The following is an 11,515-nucleotide window of genomic DNA, read 5'->3' on the forward strand; positions in this document are numbered from 1 at the left end:
TGGGCATATACCCTGAGAAAACCATAATTCAAAAAGAGTCATGTACCAAACTGTTCATTGCAGCTCTATTTACAATAGGCAGGACATGGAAGCAACCTAAGTGTCCATCAACAGATGAATGGATAAAGAAGATGTGGCACATATATACAATGGAATATTACTCAGCCATAAAAAGAAATGAAACTGAGTTATTTGTAATGAGGTGGATAGACCTGGAGTCTGTCATACAGAGTGAAGTAAGTCAGAAGGAGAAAAACAAATACTGTATGCTAACACATATATATGGAATCTAAGAAAAAAAAATGTCATGAAGAGATTAGTGGTAGGACGGGAATAAAACACAGACCTACTAGAGCATGGACTTGAGGACATGGGGAGGGGGAAGGGTAAGCTGTGACGAAGTGAGAGAGTGGCAGGGACATATATGCACTACCAAATGTAAATTAGATAGCTAGTGGGAAGCTGCCGCATAGCACAGGGAGATCACCTCTATGCCTTGTGACCATGAGAGGGGTGGGATAGGGAGGGTGGGAGGGAGGGAGACGCAAGAGGGAAGAGATATGGGAACATATGTATATGTATAACTGATTCACTTTGCTGTAAAGGAGAAACTAACACACTATTGTAAAACAGTTACACTCCAATAAAGATGTTAAAAAAAACAAAACAAACAAAAAAAACTGGATGAACTTTTTGGCCAAGCCAGTTCTTCAAGGAGTGAATAGCTGTCCTTGAGGAGTGATTGATGTCATCACGGAGAGACATGATGAGCACAGACATCCCCGGAGTCCCTGCGTTCACAGTACCCTGGTGTCTTCCTCGTTGCTTTGTAAAGCCCCTAGGCCAGAAGAAAACGGAACAGTTTCTAACTATTGGGTAGGTAAAGTCCAACAGTTGAAGAAGGATTCTGTCCTAACCACTGAGCAGATGTTTGAAACAAGAGTGCACATAAATGCAAGGAGATCATACTTAATTTCTTTCCTCCTTAAGCGACCATAACCGTTTCCGATGGTAAGGGGGGGGGCACCTGTAGGGCACTGTTCGGCTTCTCAAACCTTGACCTAAGAGTGGATGCTGCCCCCCTCACTTCCTGTTCCACAGTGACCTTTCCTGGGGCATTTGCTCTGTATCCTGGCAGCCATGAGCACTCAGGTTCGCAAAGATAGATCATAAAGAGGATGTAGGGTGAGCTAATGCTGAAACTGTGAGCTCTCTCCAGCTGGTGTTTTGTACCGCCTGACAGATGCTGTGCTTCCCGTGGACATCGGTAATTACCCCTTCGGTACCCCAGGGGCGCGCACACACGGTCTGGGAATCATGGGTCAGATGGCATGCACTTCTCAGGTGTGTCCGTTTCTTTTTTCCAATAACTGAGATTTTGGGGTGAGATAGGAGGCAGCATTTGTTTCACACCTGCTAGTTAACATATGGCTTCACATGAATACATCACAACCATCTCATGAGGCGGGTGGTTATCATTTTCCCCATTTCGCTGATGGAAGACAAGGACTCGTAGAATCATTTCCCTGTTTAAATCATTAGTAGGGGGCCCAGGTCACGCTCAGCCATTTAAATTTGAATCCTCCGCTGTTTTCTCTGTGCCACATTTGATCTCTGCTTCTGTCGAGTTCAACAATGGGACGAGAAATCACATTTGTGTAGCAAATGAGAATTACCGGCTGCGTCTGCCAATAAGAAATTTAATGAGAAAGGAATGTAAAGGTCAGCCCTTGGACCCAGGTAGCAGTTGCACGCACTTGGAGGGACCAGACAGAGCTGACACCCCTGTATGTTAAAATTGTTTAACTGCTTTCACGTAGTCGACTAGAAGCTCAGGGATAAACAAGGAAAGCTTCCAGTCATTTCCTTTCAGGCTACATTAAAGTAGGTCTGTCATCTGCTACCAGAGAGATGGTGGTCTGCTCTGTTCTGTTCTCAGCTGTAGAAGACCCTCCATGGAAGCTCTTTTTAAGTTCTGCAGCTTGCCTGTTAAATGACGGATGGAGGACCCGACCGAGCCAACAGAAACCGGGCTTTAGGAGGAAAGAGGTGATGGGTGTTATCATACTTCAGCCTTGTTAGTGTCTGGAAGAAGAGTACATTTGTTCTGCTCTAACCTGAAGGACACGATTAGGACTTTTAACTATGCTTATCAACAACAAAAAAGCAATTATAGGGCTTCCCTGGTGGCGCAGTGGTTGGGAGTCCGCCTGCCGATGCGGGGGACGCGGGTTCGTGCCCCGGTCCGGGAAGATCCCACGTGCCGCGGAGCGGCTGGGCCCGTGAGCCACGGCCGCTGAGCCTGCGCGTCCGGAGCCTGTGCTCCGCAACGGGAGAGGCCACAGCGGTGAGAGGCCCGCGTACCGCAAAAAAAAAAAAAAATTACTTTTTTTATCTTGTAATAACCAATAATGGAAAAGAATCTGAGAAAGAGTATACATACATACGCACACACATGTATGTATAACTGAATCACTTCGCTGTATGCCTGAAACGAACACAACATTGTAACTCAACCATACTGCAGTTTAAAAAAAAAACTTATTTCTTTGCTAACCTCATTTTCAGTGGAGAGAATTCCCATGTTTGGCAGTTTCTCTTGACCAAGTGACATTTAAAAAAAAATTTTAATTCACTTCAGCTTACTCATTCTGCTTTAAAGTTTTGTTATTTTGGTCATTGCAGATTTTTTATACTAATTTTGATTCTTTTTAAACATTGCATTACAATATTATTTCTCAGGAGTTACTGTTTAGTCAGTACAAAATTCGTTTGGGACAATGAAAAAGTGCTGGAAATGGATAGTGGTGATAGTTACACAATAATGTGAATGTACTTAATGCCGCTGAATTGTCCACTTACAAATGGTTAAACTGGGAATGTTATGTATATTTTGCCACAATAAAAATATATGTGTTAATTCTCATGATTGCCGAGTTTTTCAGTTTCAAAAAAAAAAAAAAAAAAAGCAATAATAATTTTCAGTGGTTGCAACTTCCCCAAGGAGGCAGTAAATTCCAACCCATCCTTGAAAATGCCTGTGAAAATGATACAAGAGAGAGTAGGTCACACGACATGGCTCCTACAGCCCTTCCGACACTTAGATTCTGTTTTTCCAACTTGCTTATCCTCATTTCTTTGTAACGAGCAAAGGCTTCCCGAATACCTGTCGGCGAGTTCAGCTTGCTGTCTCACCACACGCGTTTCCTTCCAGGGTTGGTAAAATTGACGTTTTCTGTTGGAAACAGGTATTTCTGTGGGTTGGAGGCCATATGAAAGATGCTACTGAGAGAGTCTTTGAGGGTCGCTTCTAGCTTGTAAGTGCAGTCCACACGTAGGTGTGGAGGTCTATCTCCGGGAAGCTCGGAATGGTCTTTTGCTGTGTGTGTGTGTGTGTGTGTGTGTGTGTGTGTGTGTGTGTGATTTAGGGATTTACCTGTAAATTTCACAGATCAACTATCAGCTTACCAATTTAAAATGTAGAATAGGTCAGTCCTGATGTACTAGTGGTTTTATCGTGTTGTTTTATTATCTGGTCTTACAGGCTGAACAGACACTTCCTCATAATTAACGTTGCTGTGCTTTGGGCCCCGTAGATGTATATTGGCTCTTCTTCCCAGGGGGGCTTATGGAAAATAGCCCACCTTCGTTGATTCGCTGTGGAAACAACCCCTCTTAGGTACTGGCTACTTTACCTCCTCCTTTGGGGCCATGCTTGTGTGCAGTTCAGTCTTTATAGACCTGCTGCCCTGGGGCTCCTCTTCTGCCACCCTCTGCCTTGACTGCCCTTCACACGCTGCCTCTATCTCTGGCGTAGGGATGGAGGAGTCTGTCTTCTTTCCTTTCACACCAGTCCTCTTTCTGCACCTCTCAAGCCCTGCCAAGTTTCGTTCCCTTCTCTGAAAGCAGGTTTTATAGAAAATTCCCTTGCCAGCCCTGGGTTATGTATGACGGATGGCAAAGCCAAACTGGGGTCTCTGCTAGTTTTCTGATTTGTCGGGAAGACGTATCCTAAGACCTCTGCAACCAGCTTAGCTGCCTTGATCATTCGGGAGGACACACGTGCCCAGGGGGAGTTTGCACGTACGTCTCCTGCTGAGCAGCGCTGATTACCAACGGGCTGTGCTTTAAGTTAGTTTGAGTTGTGTATTTCATCTGTGAAGTTGGCAAATACTTGAAAGCCACAAGCTACTGTTTTCTGAAAGCTTCTTTGCACATGAGCCTGAAACGTCTGTATTGAATTTGGAAATTGTCCAATAACTGCCCTTTTAATGCAGTGAAATGTAGATTACAGCTGTTTCCTCTGGAAGGACACAGAGAGTCATAACTCCTCTCTTCTCCTCCTCCAGAGTGTCCCCTCTGCAGAAGTCGGAGATAGTGGATGTGGTGAAGAAGCGGGTGAAGGCCATCACCCTGGCCATCGGGGACGGTGCCAACGACGTCGGAATGATCCAGACGGCCCACGTGGGTGTGGGCATTAGTGGCAACGAGGGCATGCAGGCCACCAACAACTCGGATTACGCCATCGCGCAGGTCAGTGGCGTGGCCGACCCGCCGTCCCATCTTGTCGACGGTCCGCGGGGCACGAAGGCGGCCTGGCCGGTGCTTGACCTTCAGTCCAGCCTTAGACCTCTGCCAGCCCTTTGGAAGCCGCATGGAGGAGAAACCACCAGTATATTTGGGTTTCTCTGTTGCCTCGATCTTGTGCTGTTACGAGGCTCTGTCCTGCGGTTTGGGTTTCCTTTCCAGCTGTGGGGCAGGCTGGGCTTTCTGTCGTCCAGGTGAGATGTCATTCCTGACAGTTGGGTCTCAGTGATTTTATAATAATCATCTCTTCCCCTCAACTCTGCATGTGCTGCATGTACTTTTATAATGCCATCCCGTGCCCAAGGATGGCTGTGCTCATAGCATCCGTTCTCTGCAATTCCTATCCTGATCTCCCCTCTTCCAGAAGGTGCTGGAACCCTCTCTCATCGGCTATTTAAGGTCAGGGGAATCAGGGATTCACAGCCGCTGCCCTCCGGGGCTGTGTCCAGGGCCGTCCAGGACCACTGCTGTCAGGTGGACCTCCGGGAGCGTGAACCCTGGGTCTGGGCGGCAGGTCCCCTGCGGTCAGCAGCCTGTGGCAGTTTGGCCACGTCCAGCCCGTTCCTCTCTGGACCGTACGTTTCAGCAGAGGCTCCTGACATCCTTAGTCGTTCCTGTCCCGGCAGCCTGAGGCTGAAAGAAATGTCCACTCCGCAATGACAGCCCAGAAGTGAAGGAAAATAGCCAACCTCCTGATCCCTGGGGTGCGTATCTAGACCATTGATGCTGCTTGACCGTCAGGAAAACCTAGACATCGTGGAGAGCACAGACTGTTTCCTCCTGTCTCTGGGTCACAGCGTGCTGGGGTTAAATGCCTGCTCGTTGGCTAGAGTTCCCTCGTATTTCTCCACTGTTCAGTCTTTTGAAGAATGTGTTAACCTAATCACGTGAACACAGTAATAATGGCTTTTTCCTCCTTCAAGCTGAAATGTGGGGCTGCACCTTAACGCGGAGGAGCTTGCTGCAAGCTGGTCCTCTGTGGCTCTGGGGGCTCCACCTCCCGGAGGGGGGCTGTGCCTTAGATCCCATCTCCAATTCCCTCGCAGCTGGTGGTTTTGTACAAACACAGGGAAGAACTGCAGGATCCCCATGGCTCCGAAAAGTGCATGAAATCAGCCTTGTTCCTTTGTTGATTTCAAATAAATCGTCGAGATGATTGCTGAAGTCGGTAGGAAGAATGAATTCCGATTTTCCAGGTGGGGAAACCAGGGCTCCTTCCCAATAGGTGACCTGCCCTGGGTCTCAGGCCCCGGGGTCAGAGAACGGCGGACCTGCACGTGACCTTGGGGGACCAGCCCCGCACACCTGCCCAGTTACTTTCCCGAGTCAACTACTCCAAGGCCTGTGGGACTCAGGCTTCCTGCAGTCTGTCAGCAACTGTAGATGTTATACACCCCAGCGTTATTAAATACTTGAGTTATAGCATCATCTGGCTGGTAGGGATCTTTAGAGATTTCCTAGGAGCTCCAGGCAAATATTTGTCTGTCTTTTTCTTTCAAATGTCTAGGGAAGGGAGAGTCCATGACTTGCTTTATTGAAACTGTGTACTAATAGGATGTGGGATCTGGAGCAATTGGTCTTTTCAAATTATTAAAGGCCAATCAAAATTAAAAGCAAATCAAAATCAAGGAAGGGCCGAGAGGGGACCAGGACTTTGTAACTCTAGTTAGGGGTTTTCTTGCCCGTCCAGCATAAGTCAGAGGGGCCAGAGGAGAGGAGCCGACGGGGGGAGCCGACAGGTGGCCCCGTGTGGCTGCCATCCCTCCTGCCCGCCGTGCCGTTCACGCTTAGGCAGGGATCCCGTTATTTGGGGCCTGCGTTCTCCTTGCCCTGCCTACACCCTCTCTACCTCTGCCTTAATTACTAGGTAGAAAACGGCACAATTTGCTGAATTCCTTTAGCTGAAGTTAATAAAATAATTAACGTCTGTGGTTGAAGTTAACGCCTTGCCCTTCATCTGTTTATCTTCATGTGGACGAATACGTTTTTGATTGGGTTTTCGAGAACGTGCCCTGGAGAGTCGTTCCAGAAGGGAAGAAGTTAGCTCAGAGACCTGTCCTTGGGAAAATGATGAAGTCGGCAAAGCTCTGGTTCTGTTTCTTCCCCACCGCCCCGTGCTTCTGTCCGCAGGAGCGGCCCTGGGACTGACGGCCGGCCCCCTGTCTTGCTGCTTTGCTGTGCGTGGGCCGCCCGTGTAGTGTTGGGTCTCCAGCCCTCGGCTGCCTGCTCTCCTCGGGAGAGAGTCGTTTGTGCCCCCTGCCCGCTTAATGTTTTTCGAGAGACCTCATGAAAATAGCATTTCGATTGAGGATCTGTTTGTTTTCTTTCCTGAAAAGGAGTCACTGTAGCGCCAAGCCAGCGCCTTCTGGATGATTCCAGCAGATGTTCTCTGTACCCAGTGAAGGCTGAACTCCAGGGGGTACAGGTCAAATGCAAACTTCCTTTTTATTTGTTTCGCTAGTTATTTTATGATTCCCCGTTCCCCTCTGGAATCCTTGATGAGCCTTTATGGAGAGTTTTATTTTTCCATATGTACCTACCCCTCCCATTTTGGGGTCTCATTCAGCTTTTCCAGCGGCACGTAGATGAGACATCTGCCTTCCCCGATCTGCAGGAAGTCGCCGAGATGCGATTCATGTGGGATTGAGCCCCTGTTCTTGGCGCTAATGCAAACTACTGCATGCCTTCCTCTTGAAAAAGTATTTTTGAAAAGATACTGTATTTTCAGGCAGCCTTTCTTTTCTACAGATAGTTCAGTATAATCTCAAGAGTCACCTGGAACGAATACGACGTTTACGATAGCAACAGGATTTCTAGTGTCTGTGGATGTTCTCACTCCGACCTGGTTATCTCTCCGGGGAAAGTAAACCGAGTTTGAGTTTGCGGACTGCCCTACAACTCAGAACAGGAGTTAAGGTTTTAGTTCAAGGCAACCAAGGAGGGATTCAGCACCAGGCGAGGCCAGTTGAACATACTGTGAATTTAAGCAGGGCTGCACCCGCAGACGGTGCATACACGCCAGAGTGCGCCCAGGCTGCAACCCAGGAAAACAACCCATTTCCCTCCCTCCCTCCGGCTCCTTGGTCACAGTGTTGGGGACCTTTGTGAAAGAGGACACAAAGAGCAAAGCCAGGCTGAGGGGAGGGGAGGCCGAGGAGGTAGGACTGGAGTGGTGACCCCCGGCCACAAGGAGGGTTTAAGTATTTTATTGGAACATTGCTGAAGATTTCAGACTGTGAGAGCTAAGCTGTTACCTCACTCTCAGCGTAGCGGCAGCTGCCTGTTGGTGTCTTGTTTGCATGGATGACTGCATCGCACTCCAGCAAGAGGGGCTGTGTACTTGTCGGAGGCCACAAGAGGGGGAAGGACGTGGGTACAGAAGTGGAGGGCAGAGTGTGTGTCTGCGCCTGTGAGTCTCACAGCCTTTAACCTGCAGGCTGACAGCGGGAGCAGGTAGCGCATGTATGTGCATCCCTTCTTTTTACAAGGGTACTGGTGCACGAGTGTCCCTTTCCCTTGTTCCTGTTGTCCTCATAAAACCTGTGAGTCAATAGAAGCATCTGCTTCTTACTGCTCTTTTCTTCCAGTTCTGATTGGTCACCTTCTTTTAATAATTAAGATCCTAAAAAAGAAGTTGCATACATAGATTTTCACAAGAATGGCCATTCGAAGTCCAGCTGTGTGTTTGGGGAAAATAAAAATTCTGTAGATTTGAGAGGAGATTTTAGTCATTCTCACCTGGCCTGAAAGCGCTGCCTTCAGAGGGAATGATGTTCTTGGGTTACTTGCAGAATCTGGTTTCCTCCACTCCCTATGAGTCTTCTCCTCCAGAGGACATTCTGTGATTCTCCCTCCCAAGTGATGGGCTCTCCTGGACCCTTTTTCTTTCCTTTTTCAGTTTTCCTACTTGGAGAAGCTCCTCCTGGTTCATGGCGCCTGGAGTTACAACCGGGTGACCAAGTGTATCCTGTACTGTTTCTACAAGAACGTGGTCCTCTACATCATCGAGGTGAGCAAGGCTGCTTCTTCCTTGAAGAGGACAGCCTTTAGGTAATTAGGTCATTTCAAGGAAGGATTCTGTTCAGGGATGAGTAAAAAGATACAACCCCTGATGTATCGAGACCTGTGACACACACAGCCTCTTTGGAACCGGGGACACCTTCCAGGTCCAGGTTCTCTGGATCAAAAGCCAGGAGTCCCGGTCTGCCTCCTCCACACTGCACGCCCTCCTCCCTCTCCCCAGCGGACAGACGGACGGGGGAGGGCCCTCCTCTGCGTGTCCCTCCTGTTGTCGCTCACACCCTCCTCCCCCAGGTGGCCAGAGCCTGGGCAGCAGTCGGTGCCCAGGCAACCCATCTGGTTTTATCTTCACTCGAATGAAAGGCTTTCTGGCTGGATGTCTCATGGGATCCGCAGGTTTCCTGAGCTTTCGTTTATTGCTTCTGGGATATTTGGATGCTGGCACTTCAGCAGGGAGGATGTGGGATTGAGTGGGAGGCAGCCAGGAAGGTAACTAAAAATCTCTCAATGAACTCATTGAGTTGTCAGCCTGTTTTTTCAAGATGCTGATTCAGTTGTGAGTGAAATAAATGTGCTCTCTGGAGGGACCAGCAGGGCGGATGGCGCGGGCCGAGGGGCAAGTGGAAAAGGCACTTCATGTTTGGTCCCGCGGGGACCACCAGCCACCTCGTTCCTCCCTTTGAAGAGTAGCTTTGCTATAAAGGCGTGGCCGTCATGACTAAGAGATCTCCAGACGTGTTTCCAAAAGAGGAAGCAGCCAGTCACTCTATGGGAAAATAGAAGAGCAATGGTCATTGTGTGTGGTGCTAATATCTCCTTCTACTGTGGGTTATTTTGTGTCTGATTTCTCAGCTCTTGGCGGAAATAATAACCGAGGCATATATCCACTTTTTCTGATGCGGTCCCTTAAAGTCCTCAGCTCAGATCGTTGAACAAGCGGTTTGCTCATGGAACTGTGATTAACCATTTCTTTGCCAAGCTGTCTATTCCTTCCAGTTGAATATGCAGGTCAGACCTAGAGGTTCACATCACTCACTCTCTAACTAAACTCCTACCGAGTAATTTTCCCAAGTTGCACAGGTTGTGCACTGCACAAGGCTGCCCAGCCAAAGTGGTCAAGAGGGCTGAAACACAGGAACACCTAGAAAAAGAGATGCATTTTTCTAATCTGCACAAAGGGCAGCCCGCTTGCCTTGTCTGCTGGTCTTGTGCTGCCGTGTTCACCTCAACCCACTCCGAGTAAGAACTTTGCGATGTTACACGTAATGGACTTCGTGGTTTCTCTCTTCTTCCGGTCCACATTTTTACAATTCCCTTTAGGCGCTTAAAGATGTTTGCCGCCACCCCCCATGGCATATTTTGCGTCTGTGATAGGAGTCACTCCTGAATGTCACTTGGGGTCATAGGTAATTAGTGCTGTGGACTGAAGTGACGAGCACTGGCGTCCCCGTCCCACCCGGCAGCCCAACTTTCACGGGCATTTTCATCTCCTGGAGGTGCCGGCTTCAGAAGATTTCTCAATAATCTGGTTTTCCTCACAATCAGCACATTACAGATAGTCTAGACTTCTTATCACGACATTCTCCATGAAGCCCCAACCCTTGAGTTTTCCAGAGCTAACCTGGGGGCCCTTCTTAGTCATTTACACCTACTATCTTGCCTTTTTCCTTTTTTTAAACAAAAACTTCAAGTGGGCTGAGGCTGCGATGAGTACAATTTCAGTCTGTCTGAAACATGCTGTTTGGAACATTTTCAGTTCTGAAAGTGCTGGGCGAGTTCCTTACCTTAATATTTCAATTGTGGCCAAGCAACAGGGATTAAATGGTCTTTTCTAAAAGCCTTTTAAACATTCTTTACAAGGTGAAAAATGAATGAATGAATGAATAAACAAATAAATAACATGTCTCCACTGATCCATGCCCAATTTTCTCCTTAGTATTTCTGGGAGATCTTAATTTTATTTATTATTTATTTATTTGTTAGTTTATATTTTTTGGGGGGTGTTTCAATTTTGTTTTGTTTTTTTAACATCTTTATTGGAGTATAATTGCTTTACAATGGTGTGTTAGTTTCTGCTTTATAACAAAGTGAATCAGCTGTACATATACATACATCCCCATATCTCCTTCCTCTTGTGTCTCCCTCCCACCCTCCCTATCCCACCCCTCTAGGGGGTCACAAAGCACGGAGCTGATCTCCCTGTGCTATGCGGCTGCTTCCCACTAGCTAGCTATTTCACGTTTGGTAGTGTATATATGTCCATGCCACTCTCTCACTTTGTCCCAGCTTACCCTTCCCCCTCCCTGTGTCCTCAAGTCCATTCTCTACGTCTGTGTCTTTATTCGTCTCCTGCCCCTAGGTTCTTCATAACCTTTTTTTTTTTTTGATTCCATATATATGCATTAGCATACGGTATTTGTTTTTCTCTTTCAAACTTACTCCACGATGTATGACAGACTCTAGGTCCATCCACCTCACTACAAATAACACCATTTCGGTTTTTTTATGGCTGAGTAATATTCCATTGTATATATGTGCCACGTCTTCTTTATCCATTCATCTGTCAGTGGACACTTAGGTTGCTTCCACATCCTGGCTATTGTAAATAGAGCTGCAGTGAACATTTTGGCACATGACTCTTTTTGAATTATGGTTTTCTCAAGGTATATGCCCAGTAGTGGTATTGCTGGGTCGTATGCCAGTTCTGTTTTTAGTTTTTTAAGGAACCTCCCTACTGTTCTCCGTAGTGGCTGTATCAATTTACATTCCCACCAACAGTGCAAGAGGGTTCCCTTTTCTCCACACCCTCTCCAGCATTTATTGTTTGTAGATTTTTTGATGATGGCCATTCTGACCGGTGTGAGATGATACCTCACTGTAGTTTTGATTTACATTTCTCTAATGATTA

At 47.4% G+C, this 11,515-nt stretch overlaps 1 protein-coding gene across 1 annotated transcript in view; it reads left to right on the top strand.

The window, feature by feature from the left end:
* The window catches only part of LOC102994737 (phospholipid-transporting ATPase IB), a 467,552-nt gene that overhangs the window by 250,992 nt on the left and 205,045 nt on the right, over positions 1-11,515 (top strand). The window contains exons 25-26 of the mRNA XM_028497800.2: positions 4,350-4,533; positions 8,486-8,596. Coding sequence (XP_028353601.1) covers positions 4,350-4,533; positions 8,486-8,596 — 295 coding nt within the window. The remainder of the gene's footprint in view (positions 1-4,349; positions 4,534-8,485; positions 8,597-11,515) is intronic.

Source organism: Physeter macrocephalus, chromosome 13 (assembly GCF_002837175.3).
Source record: "Physeter macrocephalus isolate SW-GA chromosome 13, ASM283717v5, whole genome shotgun sequence".
NCBI classification, from domain to species: domain Eukaryota; kingdom Metazoa; phylum Chordata; class Mammalia; order Artiodactyla; family Physeteridae; genus Physeter; species Physeter macrocephalus.